Source organism: Danio rerio, chromosome 13 (assembly GCF_052040795.2).
Source record: "Danio rerio strain M-AB ecotype USA chromosome 13, GRCz13ab, whole genome shotgun sequence".
NCBI lineage: Eukaryota > Metazoa > Chordata > Actinopteri > Cypriniformes > Danionidae > Danio > Danio rerio.
In genome coordinates, this window is record NC_141033.1 from 31,728,049 (window position 1) to 31,751,025 (window position 22,977).

The 22,977-nt window shown below is 35.5% G+C and overlaps 1 protein-coding gene across 2 annotated transcripts in view; it reads left to right on the forward strand.

The window, feature by feature from the left end:
* unc5b (unc-5 netrin receptor B) overlaps nt 1-22,977 on the forward strand; it is a 98,525-nt gene that overhangs the window by 51,197 nt on the left and 24,351 nt on the right. For both annotated transcript variants that reach the window (XM_087277855.1, NM_001111149.1), the window contains 6 exon segments: nt 14,290-14,514; nt 16,587-16,730; nt 16,975-17,078; nt 19,527-19,707; nt 21,358-21,525; nt 21,601-21,765. In XM_087277855.1, coding sequence (XP_087133981.1) covers nt 14,290-14,514; nt 16,587-16,730; nt 16,975-17,078; nt 19,527-19,707; nt 21,358-21,525; nt 21,601-21,765 — 987 coding nt within the window.

The following is a 22,977-nucleotide window of genomic DNA, read 5'->3' on the forward strand; positions in this document are numbered from 1 at the left end:
TCTCAATGCATCTTGATTAGCTTCGTAAATCATCAATGTAGTGCAAAGTAACAAAATAGTAACAAACAGAGCAGAGTCACGTGACTAATGTAAGTAGTGTACACGCGGTACGTGAATAATTTAAAAAAGTTGACCTGGAAAAATTGGACCAATTATTAGTTCTGAATGTCAATTTCGATTACTTTTCGATATATATATATATATATATATATATATATATATATATATATATATATATATATATATATATATTTATTTATTATTTTTTTTTTTTCAATTTATTTATTTATATTTTATTAGCTGAGCAGTAGCAGTATTTTATTAGAGTCCATCTTTGTGTAAGTAATTTGCTGGATTTTTGTAAACGACCACCAACTGTTGATGTTATGAGCTAGCACACACCTCATCTGGCGTCCATGAATACTCTCATGATTAATTATTAAGCCCCCACGAGGGGGCGGAGCCAAGCGCTACTCTTATTCAAATAATCAAAAATGTGTCTGTTGATAAGTTCTTTGTGTCTGTTTACATCGTGTCATCCCTTTCCCACAGGCTTTGGACATCTGTCTACATGTTTGTACATGTGCGTATTTGTCCGGCGGCTCTTAAAATGTGCTGAATGGACGAGAGCAGCGTTCTTGTCAGTTCAAATATCAGTTTCCCACGAACCCTCACCTATGCCAATCTGCCAGCCACCCTGGAGACTGGATCCGCACACATACCCTCATACACGCAGGACAAAAATAGCCCTGTCACACTAGAGCTTGTTAACATGCTAGATTCAATCAAAGGCGTGACATTTCTGCTGCCATGATGATTCCCCGAGCCATTATTCTTAGACCTTCATCTCGCACCTCATCTGAGGAGACGCATGTGTGTTTGTACATGCCAGTGTTTACATGTTGGCACGTAAGAGAAAGCCAAGCGATAACAAGCCACGCTGATTCTGATTTGAGCGGAAACAGAGACTTGATAAAATGAAGGGCATTCTGGGAAACCCATCCGGAGTGAAATGCGTCCTTTGTGTTTACTGATTGCTTTTGTTCTTTCATGTTTTGTAGCTCTTGTCCTTCACCATCACTCAGTTATTTTTTCTAAACACGTTTCGCCTCCTTCTTTACGCTGTATGCGCACTGTGATTTAGTGAGTAAAAGATGTACAGTTTGTGTGTATGTGTGTGTGCGTGCTGTTCAGTGAACTCAGCATGACCTTGTATATCTGGGATGTTACCACTTTCTTTACTTTAGATGTGTTAATGGACCAGCGAAACCTGTCTGTATAAACCTTACGTGCCCGGTGTTTATATAAACGCACTCTCTAACTGGCTGTGTGTCACTCTCTCTTCCCGTCTCCAGTGGGTTTTTATCCGTTCTCGCTCAATATTGTCCTTCTCCTCCTGTCCTCTTCACACCTTTTCCTTGATTTGTTTCATGTTCTTCCATGACACTTCTGTTCCTCTTCTCTGGTTTCACTTTATCCTTGATTCCGCCTCCCCAGAGCTGCAAAAAAGCTTTTCTTGCTCAGTGTTTTTGTATCATTTCTAGTCCAAATATCTAAAAGGGGAACTATTATGCAAAAAAAATCACTTTTACAGTGTGCGAATATAGCCAGCCTCTAATGTTAATGCTGCATTGATTTTATTTTTTTTAATTCATGCATGATAAAATCAGTCTGCAGAAACACTTTGCTTGACATTCTACCTATGTAACGTTGAAGTCAGATTTATTAGCCACCTTTGATTTTTTTTCTTTTTTAAATATTTTTTCTTTATGAAATCCCAAATGATGTTTAAGAGAGCAAGAAAATTTTCACAGTATGTCTGATAATGTTTTTCTTTGTCCTATTTTGACTGCTATGCTATTATAAAGGGTAAAAATAGCCCATCGAAAAAGGCTTTCAGACCAAGCAGAATCCTGGTGTGCCTTCAGCTAATCAGTTTTGGCCAATGCAAACTATTTCAAGAATCCATCGTCCAGCTGTGCAAGAAAACATCTGACATAGGAGAAGTCATCTTCTGCTAATGTATTGTTTTTAGATAGAGAAAACATTTGACAAGGTAACTTTTTTTTTAATCTTGGACCTTATTTTTGAAACAAAAAATGACCAGTAAAATATGTGAAGCTCCAAAAGCGGCCCATATATTATCAATTTGAATACTAATTTGGCTATTGTTGTTATCATTAGTTTTCAAAATAACTTTTTTTTTTTTTTTTACAAGAGATTGTGTAGCTCACATCGCAGACTATGCCCTTCCAGCTGCAACCCATCACTGGGAAAAATGTAATAAATTTGTATTTAAAAAATAAATATTTGTCATATTTCTTTATTCTAAATATTTAGTAATTATTTTACTCTTTAGCTAATAAAAAGAGCATGACTGTCTCCTAAATTTTGTATTTAAATCTCATAATTAAATAGAAAATGAGGCGAATAACTGCAAAAAGGTCCACTTGTTTGAGAAAAAAATAAACACCCCTTTCACCAGGCTGGCTACGGGCCTGTGAACTCACTTAAAATTGATTCATCGTTTCTTAAAAACTAAATATTTTTTTACTTGTCTGCAAAATGTTTCTCATTGTAAGAATGTTAGACATATGCACTCTAGACAAAAAACTCTAAATCAAAACGTTTTTGCAGTGTGAACAAGCAAATGACTTTCTGTACTGAATTTTGATAGAAAATCTGTCGAATCCTTGTGTTCTTGTTTTGAATCTGAACGAATATCTTTTGCATAATATTTGTTTTTCAATTTATTTATTTGTTGAAAGCATAATTAGTTTGGTAGAATAGTGAGCAAACTAACAGAGAATGGGTGAAAAATGTGCAGAAGAGATTTGTCTGGCCCATGTTTTTGTCCTTGCTCCATCTCAGATGTTATTTGAGTAAATTCACTCAGAATATCAATCACTCATAATTGTCCCATAGCAGCACCAGGGGATGTTTTATTGTCCATCTATCATTGTCTTTCTTTAGTCCAACCTGTGTGCCATTACTACAGTGTTCCTGTGGAGAACCTGATGATGATGATTATGATGATGGTTTGAACACACATAGATACATACACACCTTTTGTAGCGGCTGTCAAAATGATATAGAAACTCACAGCAGATCAGGCCACACACAGCGAATAAAGTGCATGGCGGAACAAATAAGGTCCATGATAATATGATTAAATGATAATAGTAATGACATAAATAAAATATTATAGTTTATTAACAATACTGCCAAAAAGTTTGAGTTCTTTAAGATTTTTTTATATCATGAAGATATAATTTATATATTAAAATTGACAGTAAAATGATATTGTAAGATAGTAGTAGAATTTAAAATAACTGCTTTACATTAAAATAATTTTAATTGTAATTTTTTCATGCCATGTCAAAAATGTATCAATTACATTTAATTAATTAATTAAAAGTAATGATTATTGCCGTTTTCAGTACCATATATCTGTCTATGATAATGATCAAGAGCCACTTAGTAAATGAAAATATTAATCACAATGTTTTTTAAAATCTTTTTTTAGACTGTTGTACTGCTTAATTAGACAGTTGTACTGCTTAATATTTGTGTGTCATTTTTGATATTTCAGAAATGTTTAATCAATACAATCAATACATTTAATTGAACTAAAACAATCGTAAGACACGTTACTGTCATGTTTGATCAATTTAAGGCTTTTTTGCTGAAAAAATAAGTATATATATTTTTTTAAAAGCATTTAAAAGTGTTAACCATTAGGGAATTTGTAAACTAAAATAATCTAGATTGAATTTCTGGTGGTAAATTATCCACTGTGTTAAAATGTACATAACGTCAGACCATTTCTTGTCCTGAAAGATGATTCCGGATTGATTACTCTGTCATACAGACTTACTAAAGCTGATCTGGTGCTTTGAGGTTATGAATCTCGTACCCTGCATGTTTGCGTGTGTGTTTGAAGGAGGTTGTTGTGTGTTAGTGATGATGCAGCCATTATAAGATCATTTCTGCTATGACTGCTGTAGTTAGCAGAGATGCTGAGAGAATATTCCTGTCAGCTCAGCTGTGTGTCACTTCCCTCATCATAAGCAGCATATAACCAGTCTATTACTGATAAATGATAATGTTCTGCTCTCTAGAGACAGAAGGAGAACTTCTTTCAGCAATTATGTACTGTTGTAACAAAAAAACTTATGTATAGCATTTTGGTGATTTTATCATTTTAAATAAATCTGTAAACACGCTATGGCACTAACAGTATTGAGTGCAATTTGTTATACTATTCTAACTATGACTGTGAAGGCCATTTGAGTTCAGTGATTCATTATCATGCTCAAGAAACCAGTCTAATATTATTCACACTTAATGACATGGTGCATCATCCTGCTGGAAGTAGCCATCAGAAGACGGGTACACTGTGGTCATAAAGGGATGGACATGGTCAGCAACAATGCTCAGGTAGGCTGTAACGTTGACAAGATGCTCAGTTGTCATTAATGGGTCCAAAGTGTGGCAAGAAAATATCCCCCACATCATTGCACCACCACCAGCAGCCTGAATCATTGATACAAGGCAGGATGATCCATGCTTTCATGTTGTCGATGCCAAATTCTTACACCACCATCCGAATGTCATAGCAGAAATCAAGAGTCATCAAACCAGGCAACATAGTTTAATCTTCTATTGTTCAATTTTGGTCAGCCTGTGCGAATTGTAGCCTCAGTTTTCTGTTCTTACCTGACAGGAGTGGCACCCGGTGTGGTCCTCTGCTGCTGTAGCCCATCCGCCTCAAGGTTGGATGTGTTGTGCTTTCAGAGATGCTCTTCCGCATACCTCTATTGTAACAAGTGGTGATTTCTCTGTGAAAGCTAGAGTTGGTTGTGCATGAAAATTCCAGTAGATCAGCAGTTTCTGAAATACTCAGACCAGCTCGTCTGGAACCAACAACCATGCCATGTTTAAAGTCACTTAAATTACCTTCTTGCACAAGCTGCAGCAGATTGTCTTGACCATGTCTACATGCCTAAATGCATTGAGTTACTGCCATGTGATTGGCTGATTAGAAATTTGCATTAAAGAGCAGTTGAACCTAATTATAATATAACATAATAATATAATTATTATAACTATAATTTCCTAATAAAGTTGTGTACCTAATAAAGTGGCCAGTGAGTGTATATTAGAATTCCTTCTGAAATGGCATGCATGACGACTGAAGTCATGATGAAAATATTGAAAATGCAGATTAGCTAAATATATTAAAAGAAGTCCACTATTTTAAAATGCGATATTACAGTGTTTCACAAAAAAAAAAAAAAAATATATATATATATATATATATATATATATATATATATATATGTGTGTGTTTATTACAATAATCAGAAACACTTTTGATAATAATTCACAAACAGATTTCTTCTGCTAGGAAATATTGTTGTTAAGTTACCCATAGGCTGATTATAGTTGCCAAGCAACATGGCAGCATGATGCATTCATATATAATTGAACTGATGTGTGAAAAAGGGTGTTGGTAAATCAACAGTTTTCTGCCTCATCCAATCAGACACAATCACAAGAACAGGATACTGTTGCTTGCAAGTTAAGATGAATAACAGGTTTGAGTAAATAAAGATATATCAAACACCAATTAGGGAATTGTAGGTATCCAAGGTGAGTCAGCAACATTAGATGTTTGCTATGCAAATCACTGTAAAGTTGTAATTATTTGTGGATTCTTAAAATGTGTTTTTGCAGTTCTACCGGTTTTGTGTCGAGTAGAATAGCACTGGTTTCAACAGTATATCTTGAAGTGATAATTGACACACGCCTTCCAAACTTGTATTGCTTTCTTTCATTGTGGAACCTCATAAGTCCAAACCTTTTTTTAAAGCAATCAAGTCAATATTCAGTTTGGTTACAAACTCACAATTATTATGTTGTTTATCAATTTTAAGTTAAAATTATATTTATTTGTGAGTTCATGTCTTCTGACTCTGATAATAAATTAATAATTTTCTGGATAGGATTTAAAAATTAAAAATAAAAACAATTAAAATTACTACATTCCGAGTCTAAATCTTGATTTTTTTTCCTCTGGACTGCAAATTTGTGGTATGTTATTTCTAATTCTAAACCTAATAATAATAGTTCAAACTTTTTCTCAGAAATGCAATAAAATGTAAAGAAAAAAACAGAATGTGAGAAAAAGCAGAGCTTCAAGTTAGAAACTATAACTACTTATGTAGAAAAAAACCTTTAAAACCCTTTATTTTATTTTTATTTTTTGACAGAAATGGGCTGTCATAAGTATTTGGACAACATAAGCGTGAGTAAATGGTTTTTGTGTAAACCATTTCTTTAAAAAAAGATCTGTCAGAGCCATGTCATAAAAAAATGCTAATAGGTGTGTATTCAAGAACACTTTCGGTCAGAGGATTTGAGACATGCCAGTACTTACGGTCTCTGTGGGCAGGATTTTACCACCCATTTTCACCACTTGTGGTCTGACAGTTGAGAAATGTTGATTCTCAGCATTGATGAAGTCCAGATTCTCTAGGTTTCAAAAGCATCATTAAGAGAGCTGCAAAGTTGATGTTAAAGCTTTAGTCAATATATATATTATGCGGATGGTAATGACAGCCCTTGTACACTAATGACAAAGTGTGGCTTCAGTGACTGCAGACTTTCTGGAGCTAGCAAAATTACACTGTCTGACACCCTCTGTGGCTTTCTGAGTGAGCGTCACCAATCTTTTGTGTGTAATTTGTGACTTGCCATTGTTCTTTTGTGTGCGTGAGAGCCAAGATGGGTCCAGAAACATTTTTTGACTTTAGTCCCCATCATTGTTTGTTTGTTTGTGCATTTATTGTCCCTTTGAGCATTTCTATTTCTCCTCAATTGCAATCTTAACTCCAGATTTGGCTTCACACATACCCCAAAGTGCATCTGCCTTTGCTTTGGAAGTTGTCTTGTTTTTGTGTTCATGGGTATGTGTGGTTGTTTGCACATATGTGTGGATGTTTACACCCTTCCCAAAGAACGAGATCTGGGAGGCTTTGGTCCCGGCTGTGTCTTGTCTATCATTACCGTGATAAAAGACCTGCAGTCGGGGGCCTCTTAAGAGCTTCCCTCTTTTTAGGAGTGCCAGGACCATTCCAGCTAAATTGTGGCCTGCCAAAAGGCCTGATGGGTATTTGTGTCGGCTCTTCAAACTGTGCGAGAGCATTCTTTGTAAAGTTTGTGTTCTATGCAATGGAGGGGCAACAGCGTTTTTCAACCCGTGCTCATTCAAAAATAATATTAATAATAAAATAATTATATTTATTCATAGTATAATTTTTTAAAGTTTTTTTTTGTTTAATTTCCCCTTGATATTCTGTCTTTATTTACTGAACCTTATTTTTATCAAGGCAACAAAGCTTTGTTTTATCTTGGGTGGTTGGATTGATGGAAAGGCGGATGGTACTGTACTGTAGATGGGTTGATGCATGTATGGATGAATAGATAGATAGGTTTATAGAGGAATAATAGATGGATGGACGGATAGAAGAATGATGGATTGGATGGGTGGATAGATTGAATTAAAGTTGGATTGACCGTAGATGGGTTGATGGTTAGATTAATAGTTAGATATGGATTGACAGAGGAAATATGTAGAGATGGATGGATAGATGGTTGGGGGAGGGGGGATTAATGGATGAATTGGTGGATAAAATAGTAGTGGATGAATGGATGGTGGAAGGAAGATTGGATTGATGCATGGATGGATGGATCAATGCTTAGGTGATAGAAAAATATATTTTGGATGGAGGGATGATGAAATAAAACTGGTTGAGTGAATGATTCCTAGATGGAGAAATGGATGTGTGGGTTTATAGGTTTATAGATTGATAGTTATTGATTGAATGAATGGATGAATGGATGGATAGACGAATGGAGGGTTGGATGGAAGGTTGGATAGATTAATAGATGAATGGATGGATAAAATAGTAGTGGATATATTGATGATGGAAGGAAAATTATATGGATGGATGGATGGATCAAAGCTTAGATGATAAACATGTTGGATGGATGGATGGATGGATGGATGGATGGATGGATGAACGAATAAATGATTAAATGAAACTGGTTGTGTGGATGAATGGATTCTTAATGGAGAAATTGATAGATGGGTTCATAGATAGATAAATTGATAGTGATTGGTTGCATGGATGGATGGATGGATGGATGAATGGATAGATTGATGGATGGAGGGTTGGATGGAAGGTTGGACGGATTGATGGATGAATGGAAAAGTATAGTGGATGAATGCATTAGTGAATGGAAGGAATATTAGATTGATGCATGGATGGATTGATAGATCAATGCATAGGTGAAAGAGAAAGATATGATGGATGGATGGATGGATGGATGGATGGATGGATGGATGGATGGATGGATGGATGGCTGATGATGAAATGAATCTAGTTGAATGGATGAATAGATTCTTGGATGGAGGCACAGATTAATGGATGAATGGGTGGATAGAAAAATTGTGGATGGATGGAAGGAAGGAAGAATGTTTTGATGCATAAATGGATAGATAGATCAATGCTTAGGTTATAAAGAAATAAATGTTACATATATTGATGATGTAATAAAATTGGCTGGGTGGATGAATGGATGGAGAAATGGATGGGTAGGTTTATGGGTTCATAGATAGATGAATTGATAGTGAATGGTTGTTAAGATTGATGGATGGTTGGGTGGATGAATGGATTGTTGGATGAAGAAATGGATGGGTGGGCTTATGGGTTCATAGGTAAATAGATAGATTGATAGTGAATGAATGGATGGATGGATAGATAGATGGATAATAATAAAACTTAATAAAGCTTAGTTGATTCTTGATAGATGGATGGATGGATGGATGGATGGATGAATGGATGGATGGATGGATGGATGGATGGATGGATAGATAGATAGATAGATAGATAGATAGATAGATAGATAGATAGATAGATAGATAGATAGATAGATAGATAGATAGATAGATAGATAGATAGATAGATAGATAGATAGATAGATAGATAGATAGATAGATAGATAGATAGATAGATGGATGGAGGGATGGGTTACTTGCTAGATTTCTTTAATCATACTGTGTGCATGTAAACACGTCATCTCCATTCCATATGTTCAGTCTGTATCTCCGTTTCACTGATTCTGTCTCTTTCACACTGACGTTCACACACGCTTTGTCACCCAAAAGATCCTGCCTTCACAAACACATAAACACACGCACGTGAGGAACACTAGTACACATTCTCTCTCAGCTTCTGTCCTTATTTCAACAAAATCTCTTACATTTTTTCTCTCTGTGTGTGACAGGGAATGACAGGCTACGTTTTTTTGACTGGTGATTTTCTGTAGCAATCGATGCCATATGGAGGTAGTGTGGAAAAAGAGAAACACAATTGCTTATCGACAGAGAAGTCAAAGTCTGAAAAAGACAAGCTGACAGCTGTCTGAGGAGAGAACGGCACAAAGAGAGGAGAAGAGAAAAGCCAAGAGAGCGAAAATAGAGATGCAGAGTTAGTCATTGGCACAATAGACGCTTATGTCCTGAAAGGGAGAGCCGTGTTTGTGAAAGTGCTGAAACGATTGAATCGATGCGTTAACAAATGACTATTATTATTTTTTAATGCTTTATTATATTTGTGACATATGTGCTGTCTATAATAGTGACACAATCGTATAAGAACAGCATCATTGCAGAGATTGAATGGATTTGCTTAAAAAATACAAATAAACAGTTTACAACAGACAGATAGATATAGATTTTTGAGACAGTTAATCTTAATCTTTTTTTATCTTATAATAATTTTAATATTGTGTTTATACACTCATCGGCCTCTTTAATAAGGTACTAGTACTGAGTTATTCCTTCAGAACTGCCTCAATTCTTGGTGGCATAGATTCAACAAGTTACTGGAAATATTCCTCAGAGATTTTGGTACATATTGACAAGATAGCATCAAGCAGTTGCTGCAGATTTATTGGCTGTCTATCCATGATGTCAATCTCCCACTCCACCACATCCCAAAGGTGCTCTATTGGTTTGTGATCTGGTGACTGTGGAGGCCATTTCAGTACAGTTAACTCATTGTCATGTTCAAGAAACCAGTCTGAGATGGTTCATGCTTGATGACATGGCATATCCCCCACACCATTACACCACCAGCAGCAGCCTGAACCGTTGATACAAGATAGGATAAATCTATGCTTTCATGCTGTTGACTCCAAATTCTGACCCTACCATTCAAATTTTGCAGCAGAATTCAAGACTCATCAGACCAGGCAATGTTTTTCTAATCTTCTTTTGTCCAATTTTGGTAAGCCTGTGTGAATTGTAGCTTCAGTTTCCTGTTGTTATCTGACAGGAGTGGCACCTGGTGTGGTCTTCTGCTGCTGTAGCCTATCTGCCTCAAGGTTCGACCTGTTGTGCTATTAGAGGTGCTCTTCTGCATACCTCAGTTGTAATGAGTGGTTATTTGAGTTACTGTTGCCTTTTTATCAGCTTGAGCCTCTTGACCTCTGGCATCAAGGCATTTGCGGCCATAGAATTGCTGCTCCCTGGATATTTTTCTTCTTTTTCAGATCATTTTATGTAAACGCTAGAGATGGTTGTGCGTGAAAATCCCGGTAGACCAGCAGTTTCTGAAATACTCAGACCAGCCTGTCTGGCACCAACAACCATGCCACGTTCGAAAGTCACTTAAATCACTTTTCTTTCCCATTCTGATGCTCGGTTTGAACTGTAGCAGGTCGTCTTGACCATGTCTACTTGCCTAAATGCATTGAATTGCTGCCATGTGATTGGCTGATTAGAAATTTGCATTAACAAGCAGTTGGAAAGGTGGATCTAATAAAGTGGCCTGTGAGCATATACTATTGTTACGATTCCAAATGTGTTTAATCAAAGGGCAGGGAAGTAACATTTATTTTTGAAAGGAAGCACACACAAGGAATCACAATGTAAATGGGTTAGTTACAAAATACCACGACTAACAAAATGCAATGAAGTTGTTTTTTTTATGTACAATAAGCTTGTAAGAAAAAGTTTTAAAAAGATATAGAAAGATTAATATTTACAAATAGACATACATAATGGTAGAGTTGGAGAAATAAGACATGGGCGGGGTTCGAATAATAGATATAAACAAAACAAAACATGCTGTTCTATTGACCTAGTTTCTATTTTGGTACTGTAAGATACTTGCCAGTATCCTGTAGATATATGGATAGACTTTGAAACATATATAGAGGGAGAGATGGATGGATGGATGGATGGAGGGATGGATAAATGGATGGATGGATAGATACGTGTCTGTATGTGCGTGTCTCTTGCTGTGAGCTTGAGGAAAGGATGTCACATGTCACATAATGACACAAAGTTGGGCTGACACTTTCAGCTAGAACCTTCTAGTGGCCTTGAAGTCACCAGCTAATCTGATGTGCCTGTGGATAAATTCGATTTTGTTTTGTGTAACACATACAATAGCACTACACAGGACTCCACCCACTCTTGTCAAGTGAAATCACAAGACTCTTGCGTCTTATTGAAACATTTTTAGGCTATATTAACTGTGAAAATGTCAGCACTGAAGGTGTAATGATTTGGAAATGCCTGTAGTAGCGCAGTATTTGTCGAGACCAGGTTGTTTGCTCTCTTTCTCTCCATCTCTCTTACTCTCTTTGTTGTGCCCTTTCTATTTCGACCTGACCTGTATAGTCTTCCTCTCTCTTTGTATGTGAAAACACTCTCCCAAATCCAATTTTCAGCTTGATTCTTTCACCCCTGCAGTCTGCGGACAAGTCCAGACCTACACCTCTCACACACGCCGGTTCCATCAAACACAGAGGTGCATGAAGACGCTTGACCTGCGGGTCAGCATTTAGAGCACTTATGATGCGCTTCCCCACCCAGTCGCTCATGCTCTCTCCAATTCTGCCCTTCACTCTTTCTATGCATCACTTTTCACCATTGATTATTATTGTAATTCTGGTTTAGCAAGTTGAGTTTTATGGGGTGCTTAACCCACACCCAATATATAATCTGATGTTTATTAGAAGGCTATTTCTGAGTTTGAATCAGTTTTTTTGTTCAATAATAATAATTATTAATTTTTCAAGTAATTATGTATTTGTGTATGAACTAACTGTCATCGTTCAAAATACTAACACAAAAAGTACTTTTTAGGATCCTAAATTTGTTTTAAGACCCTTTCCAGCTCCACCTGGTGTTTTCCAGTACTGGGTTGTGGCTTGAAGGGCATAAAACATATGATGGAATAATTGGTGGTTTATTCCACTTTGGCAACCTCTGAAAAAGAGAAAACTTAATAATATTAATTTCTTACATAGCGCTTTATAAAATAATACATTATTATAATAATTTTTAATAATAATTTAATCTCCTCATCCACCACGAGTGTGCAGCATCCACCTGGATGACATGATGGCAGCCATATTGTGCCAGACAGCACACCACGCACCAGCTGATGGAAAGGAGAGTGATGAAGCCCATTATCATATGGGGATGGTTTAGAGGCCAGTGGGCAAATTTGACCAGGATGCCAGCGTTAAACCCCTACTCTTTTACAAATGACATCCTGGGATTTTTTAAGGGCCACAGAGAGTCCAGGACCTCGGTTTAACATTTCATCCGACAGACGTCCCCTTCACTATACTGGGGCATTGGGACCCACACAGACCACAGGTTAACCGCCTCCTGCTGGTCTCACTAACACCACTTCCGGCAGCAACCGAGTTTTTCTTTGTGGTTCCCCATCCAGGTACTTAGCAGGCACAGTCTTGCATAGCTTTAGTGGGCAACCATGTGAGAGTTGCAGAGCTAGCTGCTGGCTGTAGAGAAATATGTGAAGGAAAATGAATGAATGAACGAACGAACGAACATACACATGGTGTCATTTAGAGCATTTGACACAATAGCAAAAACTAGTACTTTTTTGACAACACAATTGAGCTTTAAGACCATTTTTCTGAAAAATGCTCTAAAAAGAAATATTTCTGTTTCAAATGTTTTATTTTAATCATATTTAAGAATCATTCTTTTGCAGAACAAAACAAATATTCAAATTTTCGTCAAACAGATAGCTAATAAATTCATAGAAACTGATAATTTTCAAGTAGTCTCCTTAATATTTCCATAGCTGTGTATCTATTTTAGAAATGAGAGTCAAACTACTATAATTTCTCAAACATCTTAACGAATAATGATCCTCCACTACAGCAAGTGAAGAGCTGCCTACTGAAATATTTCACTGACATCATTTAGTCACATCATTAGAGTGCCAACTGCAGACAGTTGAACATACTTGATAATTAAACTCAGGCAGTGCCTTCAGACACAGAGAGACTTTGCAGTTTAATGGACAAACTCTCCTCTCTGTCGCAGACAAAAGAAGGTGTCATCTCTATCAGCCTCTTTTTTTTGGTAGTAATTGCCATTGTTATTATTTGTGACTGCACTTATCAATGAGAATGCATCTCTGGCAGGATTATTATTTGATACTGCTGACCAGAGAAGAATAGAAAATCAAACAAAATGCAGTGCATTCAACTTTTATTGAAATGGGGGAGAACAACTCAAAGACATTTACCATATGTACCCACACTTTTAAGTTAAAACACATTATCACCCCTACTATAATTAAGGTTGGTTGGGGGAGTAAAACATTTCACAGCTGACAAACCTAAAAAAAATCTGGCAGCTCGAAAAGTGTGTGCTACAAATCACCCAAAGTGCAAATCAACAACTTTTCCATTTTGTCCTGCGGCACCGGTGTCTACAGACCTCATTTTCACTCACTAGTCGATAGCCTGTGCAGCTTTTAATGCTTGAAAGGTTAACAGCATTGTCGTGTTGGAGGTGACAGGGCCCGGGTGCGGAGCCGTGAAACACGCAGGCCCCTGGATGAGCTCTGTTCTGTGCTGCTGGGAGGGATCTGTCACTGGGAAAATGTCAGGGGATAATGTGTGATCACTGGGCGTTTCAATGGAAGGTCAAGCTCCCCCACCTTCATCTTAGCTCCCCAGGGATGCTTTACCAAGCCGCAGACGAGCAAATGCTGTATTACTAGAGTACACTTGAAATGTCAGGGATCGAGCTTTTCTCAACACACACCAGCTGTCTCGCCATTACCCCTAAGGCCAAACTCATTTGCAAAGAGAGATGCACACTTGTAAATACACGTAAACCATACAAACGTATTCTTACCTTTCTCTCTCTTGGTTTTGTAGATGGCAGCGATTACAGTGAAGTTCTCCCGGACTCGTTTCCATCAGCTCCTGCCGAACCGCTGCCAGAATTCCAGAGTGAGCCCGAGGATGCATTCATAGTAAAAAACAGACCCGTCAAACTGTCCTGCAAGGCCGCCCCTGCCACACAGATATACTTTAAATGCAATGGAGAATGGGTGAACCAGAATGACCATGTGACCAAGGAAAGTCTGGACCATATCACAGGTAATTTCTGCTTTATGGATACACATTTTTGCTGGCACCTCTTGATACAGTTGTAAATCTATGGACCTTAATAAAGAGTTAGCAGGGTGTCCGTGGGGTTTTAAAAAGTATAAGTTGATAAATCAGTGTAGAGAAATTAAAGGCCCTTAAAAAGTATTAAGAAGTCCTTAATCATAATTTGCAAGGTATTACATTTTTCATCATTTTTGATTATGCAATGTTGGGTTGTATGCTAAAGTTTGCCTAAATTACATCTGCGAATATCAGGATGCTGTGTAGTTTATGAAATTAATGAAATTCTACTAGATTTGACATCACGCTGCTTTGTTTACTGCAGTAACCAAGGCAAAACCATTATTTACGCAGCTTTATTAGTGGCAATCTGCTAAATTAGCTAGATTTAATAGATTTTTATTTAGTATATCAATAATGTTTTAGTTCTGGATTAGTTTCTTACATTGATATTTAGTAGGTTAACATCTCGCCAATGTTTCCGGTTGAAAAGTGGTTATAATGTTTTAAAATGTATGGTAAGAGTCTTAAAATAGGTCTTAAAAGGTATTGAATTTCACTCTCTGATTCCTGCGTATACTCTGGTTAGAGGTTCCAGTTTGTCCTGAATGTGTTTGGGTTTAGATTTAGGTTTTGGTTTCTCTTTGGTTTGAAAGGCTCTTTACTGACAGAATCTAGAACTTTGGCCACACAGAATAAATATCTGAAAGAACAGTTGTTCTGGAAGAAAAAGTTCATATTACTGTATGTTCTCCATAGGGGGACTGATTTTGAACAATACAACACACCGACAAAGGATATGAACAGCTTATAACCTTATAAAGGCCTAAAGTGAGTTTTGTGTTTGGTGAGGAATAGTTAACAGTGTAAATATAAATGTACTTACAGAAATTTAATACAGATGTAACTACATGCAGGTATTTTATCGGGCATAAGTAAAATCATGTATTTACACAATATGTGCATTGTAACGAATTACTAATTACATTGTAAGTACATATAAGTTAAAACCACTTCATATAAAGGGGACCTGAAACTCATGCATTAAACAAATCATAGCTTGCTGGTTTATTTCATGACCTCTAATGAATAATTTAAAAACTCTTAAGACAAAATAAATAGAAAAATACAACCAGTGCTCAAAGCCATTTCTTTAGAAGTGGTTGTCTATATTCCTCCGGGTGCTCCGGTTTCCCCCACAGTCCAAGGACATGTGGTGTAGGTGAGTTGGGTAAGCTAAATTGTCCATAGTGTATGTGTGTGAATTAGTGTGTATGGATGTTTCCCAGTGATAAGTTGCAGCTGGAATGGCATTCACTGTGTAAAACATATGCTGGAATAGTTGGCGGTTTATTCCGCAGTGGCGACCGCTGATAAATAAGGGAGTGAGCTGAAGGAAAATTATTGAATGAATTAAATGATGTACTTTTATTTACTCATTTATTGTAATTTATACATTGTAAAACCCAAAAAGTTAAGGTCACTCAAACCGTTTGAGGAAATTGCTTGCAAAAAAAACATTTAAGTTCAAAAACTAATCCTAATGAGTACTGTGAACTTAATCCATTTGAGTAAATAAAGCAATTTGAGCACAGTAAAACCCAATCAATGAAGAGAACTTAAACCAACTGAGTACTGAAAACCCAATAAGTTAAGGCAACTCAAACCGTTTAAGGAAACTGATTGCTGCAAACCATTTGAGTAAAAAAAAATGGATCTATATGAGTACTGTGAACTTAATCCATTTAAGTTGAAGTAATGAGGTATTTAATTTCTCTGAGTTCAAAACTCTTTTCAAATGAGTAGAATTAACTTTTAGTAAAATATGAGTTACCTACACTTATTTCATTTGATAAAGTTGACTGTTGGGTTTTACAGTATAATTTTGTTTTAAATGTATTATTATTAAATCTCCAAAATGCATCAATATAAACACAAGTGTATTATTTTTAAACAAAACAGTGTTGCAATTTCCCTTCCTCTGTCAGGATGTATAGTGACACAAATTTGAAAGCTGAGACTGATATATTCATACTTTCCTCTTTTGTTCTCTGTCTCAGGTCTGGTAGTGAGAGAAGTAGATATCTCTGTCTCCCGGACGCAGGTAGAGGAGTTGTTTGGGCTGGAGGATTATTGGTGCCAGTGTGTTGCCTGGAGCTCGGCAGGCACCACAAAGAGCCGTCGGGCTTACGTCCGCATCGCCTGTGAGTTTGTGTTCAGCAGCTTATGTGATCTGTCGGTGTGACGTGCCTTTTAGGCATCAAACTCTGCCTGGAGATGACAGCACCTGAAGAGAACCCTAGTATTTTGAATTTAAAACACTCCCTATTTTTACTTGTGCTATTTTAATCCAGAACACATGAATACATATTTCCATATAATTAAAAAATGGAAACCCTTTTTGGTTGTTTTGGATTTCAAAAAATATGATCTGTTTGTTTTTTTCAGACTTGAGAAAGAACTTTGAGCAGGAGCCGCTTGGCAGGGAGGTGCGTCTGGAGCAGGAAGTATTACTGCAGTGTCGTCCACCAGAGGGCAGCCCGCCTGCTGAGGTGCTGTATTGTCTTCCTATGCTTTTTGCATATTTTACAGTCTATGATATAGAGGTGGATTTAACCAATAAGCTAGATTAGCGGCTGCTTAGGGCCCCAGGAAATCTGAGTGCCCCCAAATAAATACCTAGATGTTTAAATTATACCTTTAAATTATATGTAACATAATTTTCTATCATATATCATATGATGAGTGTAAAAAAAAAAGTTTAATGTTTATTACATCTGCGCAAATGTGCCCACCCCCTCAATCATGGAGTATTCCAGCAGTCAAATTAGGTAAAGATTCAGTTTTAAAAATTAAATATTTTATATAAAATTTTAGTTGTGAATTCATTTTAAGAAAGCAAATCATTTCAACAGTTTTACAAGATGCTTTACATGTGTTATTATTATTTTGCATTAAGACAAAATGTAGAAAAGGAGTGATGGAGTGATATAAGAAAAACAGCTAAATAAATCAATTAAAAATAAATTAAAATAGAAAAGGTGCATAATTGCTTAGGACCCTCAAATCACTAAATCTGCCCGTCTGTATATTTAGCAATTATATATAGTTTTATTAGAATTATTAGCACACTTGAATTATTAGCTCCCCTGTATATTTTCCTCAAATTCTGTTTAATGGGGATTTAATAACTGATTTACAATAACTAATTTCTTTGACATGATGACTGAATATAATATTTTACTAGATATTGTTCAAGACACTAGTAATGAGCTTAAAGTGACATTTAAAGGCTTAACTAAGTTAATTAGGTTTATTAGACAGTTAGGGTAATTAGGCATTAGGTCATTGAACCACAGTGATTTATACTATAGATAATCTAAAAAAAAATATTGCTTATTGGAGATAATAATATTGAACTTAAATATACAATATATAACAAAAATAGAAAAAAAATATTATGAGAATCACTATTCCTTGCTCTGTTAAACATAATTTGGGAAATATTTTATAAATAATAAATATTGCACATTGCACAGGAGGGTAAATCATTTTATATACTCACTGGTCCACTTTATTGGATACACCTTCCTGGTAGCGTGTTGGACCCACGTTTGCCTTCAGAACTGCCTTAATCCTTTCTGGCATAGATTCAACAAGGAACTAGAAATATTCCTCAGAGATATTGCTCCATATTGACACGATAGCATCACCCAGTTGCTGCAGGCTGCATATCCATGATCTTCTGTTCCACCACATCTCAAAGGTTCTCTATTGGATTGAGCTCTTGTGACTGTGGAGGCTGTTTGAGTACTGCAACCTCATTGTCAAGTTCAAGAAAACAGTCTGACATGATTTGTGCTTTATGACATGGCATGTTATCCTGCTGGAAATAGCCATCAAAGGTTTGGTACACTGTGGTCATAAAGTGATGGACATGGTGAGCAACAATACTCAGGTAGGCTGTGACGTTGACACAATGCTCAATTGGTACTAATGGACCCAAAGTGTGGCAAGAAAAAATCCCCACACAGAACTGCGGCTCATTGGATATTTTCTCTTTTTTGGGCAATTCTCTGTAAACCTTAGAGATGGCTGTGTGTGAAAATACAAGACCAGCTCATCTAGCACCAACAACCATGCCACGTTCAAAGTCACTTAAATCACCTTTCTTCCCCATTCTGATGCTCGGTTTGAACTGCAGCAGATCGTCTTGACGCTGGATGTGTCTATAACCGCCTACTACTCAGTTGGTACTGCATTTGAATTTAAACGTACTACTCGTTTGTTAGAAAAATGTGTCAGTTGCGTCGCTTCACTCCCATTCATGAATTCACTCACCAGGCATCATGGGATAGCGCAGCATGCATGGGATGCGCACTTCAGAATCTCACCGGAAATAATAAGTCATCCGGGTACTCGCATACTGATTTTTGAATTCTATGAATTCGGACATACTACTCTGCTCGCATACTAATTTTAGCGTACTATATTCTATGGAAGTATGCAGTATCGGACGCAGCCCATGTCTACATGCCTAAATGCATTGAGTTGCTGCCATGTGATTGGCTGATTAGAAATTTGCATTAACGAGCAGTTGGACAAGTGTACCTAATAATGTGGCCAGTGAGTGTAAAAAGGATACATTCTCCCCAAAGGATACATCTCCATCCATATCATGTAATTGTGCAAATGTTTTTTTTGACCCTGGATTAAATTTTCAATTATATTTTAGGATGCAAAGGTTAAAATTACATCAAATTTAAATATATTTAAAATGTGTAAAGATATTTAATTGTTCCTCACATTTATTTATATTTGAAATAAATATTGCCATAAATTATTTTATTTTATTTTATTTACCATATGGTGGAAAACATCTTTTAGAGCACGTCTGGTGCTTTTTAATGTTCTATTAAAATAATTTAAAGTGCAGTTTTGGTCCAGATGCACATCGTTGTTCTTGTAACTTTATGCATTGATTTTTTGTAATGTCACAGGTGGACTGGCTAAAGAACGAAGAGCTCATTGACCCGGCGCTGGATTCTAACTTTCTAATTACCATCGAGCACGACCTGATCATCAAACAGGCTCGACTCTCTGACACTGCCAACTACACCTGTGTGGCACGTAATGTGGTCGCTAAGAGACGCAGCAGCACTGCCACTCTCATCGTCTACGGTAACCACTTGACCAATTGCAGTCCCTGCATCAGTCTGAGTCACTGAGTGCACAAGTCAAGGGCTAATTCGGAAAACAGGAGAACTACAATCACCACTCGAGTTTATGAATATTTATAACATGGCTATCTGAAATACTCGCTACTTATTGGTCAGCTCTGGTATTCGACAGTCTGTAATGGTTGTTGTATTAATATATGACTATTTGCCTACTTGTGCTTATATAAATATACACTCACAGAGTTGAAATTGAAACTGATGTTAAATTGTAGTTCTTTTTCAGATATTTCCAAGTGATTTTTAACATATCAAGGAGATTTTTATCAGAATTTTCTTTAATATTATTATATATTTAGTGAGTATTTCCTATAAATAAATTAAGACTTTAAATTGCACTTTAAGCTGAATACTAGTATCTTGCAAATGACTTATAAAACGTTATCTACTGACTCTTAGAAAATATTTGAATATTTTATTTTATTTTATTTTTTTGTATTTAAGACTAATTTAAAAGTAAATTAGCAAAGTTGTGATTTTTGAGTGCACAAAATTTTAGAATATATTATTGAATTGTTTATTTAATTTTTCTTTACTTTGCCTTAAAAATATCTTTTAAAAGTCTTGTATTTACTGTATTTTTTAACAAACAAATGAGTTTCACTTTATTTTGTAGGTCCCTTTAATGCATTTTGTTGAATTTAAGTTACATTGCATTTACATGCCAACTAATTCTCAGTAGTTTATAAGTAGACTGTTAGGTTGGGGTTAGGTTTAGTGTAGGTTGACATGTGCTTGCAAAGTTTCTTATAGTCAGTTAAATGTCTGTTAAAGGAGCAGTAACAACAGATATTAAGCAGACAGTCTACTAATACTCAAATAATAAGTAGTTGCAATGCAGCTTTTAGTCAACAAAATATGCAATAGGGACCATTAAAATAAAGTCTTAGCAATAAATGCAGTTTGAGGTGAGCATAAAAAACACTTTTTCAAAAATGACAACAAAACAACAAAATCCATTTTATTTACAGAATAGATTATATGAACACAAATTTATTCATTGTTCATTCATTATTTAAAATGTTTATTTAATAGTTTGCTATGTTACATGGTGTTTAGTGCATAAATAGTGGTAATAATTGTAATAAAATACATAAATCTTCCTGTCAGAGGTTTATACAGTATTCTTATAATGACCAACAGTATGATATCCCTCAATTAATGCACAACGTGTTTACTTTTGTATTCAGACTTGTGTTAAATTTTTATTCTTTCATTTTTCATTGACTGTTTCAAACATGCTCCATTCTATTCTAATTAAACTGCATGCCAATGTAAACATATCTGATTAATATCTGATCCTGTATTAATAATATGTGTCTCTGGCTGTCTGGTATTAGTAAAAATCCTTCAAATATGACACAAAGGGGTTACTTTTGCATGCTTGCTTGTATTTGTTTTTTATTTTTCTCATTTTCCAAACACTATTTCAAACATTCTCCCTTCTCGTCAGATCTCATCGATTGCCTAAATTCACTGAGAAATGGATAAAAATATTCATTTTCAAAATGGGGTGTACTCAATTATACTGAGCACTGTACACATTCTTGATAAGCTGTATTAATAGTATTTGTCTCTGGCTCTCTGTTATTAGTAAGTGGAGGCTGGTCATCCTGGACAGAGTGGTCAGAATGTAATGCTCAGTGTGGGCGGGGCTGGCAGAGACGGACACGCAGCTGCACCAATCCAGCACCACTCAATGGAGGAGCCTTCTGTGATGGACCGCCCTTCCAGAGAGTCACCTGTACCACCCTCTGTCCAGGTAAACGCTCAACACAAATTCACCCCTGTAACCTTTGACCTGAGCCACTGTGTAATCACTGATGTGTTTTCCTAGTGGATGGAGGCTGGACCGAGTGGGCCAAGTGGTCTGCGTGTGGGACGGAGTGCACACATTGGCGCAGTCGTGAATGTCAGGCTCCACCGCCACGTAATGGAGGACGACACTGCAGCGGCAGCATGATGGAGAGCAAGAACTGCACTGAGGGATTATGTGCACGCAGTAAGTCATGTGATTCAGCATCATCAGTGGGAAAATGTCTTGGAATGTTGGTCTGGATATCATATTAACAAGTGGCAGATATGGAACTGGTCCACACTGGGGTTATTGCTGACTGTCAGCAAAATGTCAATATTGTTTTGTAGTACTGTAGAAATAATTGTATTCTTAATTAATAATTGTATTTTTTTCAAGTGCAAAAATGTGCAACGTTTCTTTTTACATTTAGTTTAAATGTAGTAAGTTAACAAATTTGACATAAACAAATCTGTATTTCAGCTATTTATAACTTTAAAATATTTATAACTTAAAAAGAAAGATACATATTTGATGCATGAAATAAACAATATACTAAAATAACTATACTATTAATTAAAATATATATATTTTAATTACAAAAACTGCCCAATACCTTTGCTCATTTTCATTTAGTTAAACTTGATGAAGTAAAATAGTTCTTATGAAAATAAATTTTGAATATTTATATTTTAAATATTTACTAAATTAACTTATTTTATTTCATACATGAAATAATAAAAATTGAAAAAAACAACAATATTCATAAAAATATATGTATTTTATATTTCAGTTAAAGAATAAACTAAAATAACTATTCAATAATTAGTAAAATAACTTTTTATTTCCAAAAATTGCCCAATAACATTGCTCATTTTCATTTAGTTAAACTTGATATACTAAAATAATTATTATTGAAACAAATTTTGAATATTTTAATCTATAAAATAAATAAATTATATTATATTATATTGTGTTATATTATATTATATTATATTAAATTATTACATCCTTTACAAAAACAATATTAAAATTATTTAGTTTAACAATGTATTAAATCAATTTAAATAAGTTTATTTTATTGTATTAAAATATCTAAAACTAAAACTGAATTTTGAAAACTGAAAAATGTTGCTAAAATTATATACACATTAAAATCAACACAAACACTTTACATTAAGGTTTAATTAATTGATGTATTTACTAAGATGAAATGTAAGTCATGAAGTAACATAAAAGTAAAGTCGTTCACCATTAGTTCTTTTTAACTAATGTTAACAAGCATAACTTTTAATAATGCATTAGTAAATGTTAAACTAAAATCCTGTACTAGCATTGTTTATTTCTAGTTAATGTCATTAAATGCGTTAACTAACATGAATAAATGAAACTATAAATTATAATCTTTTATAAAGTGTG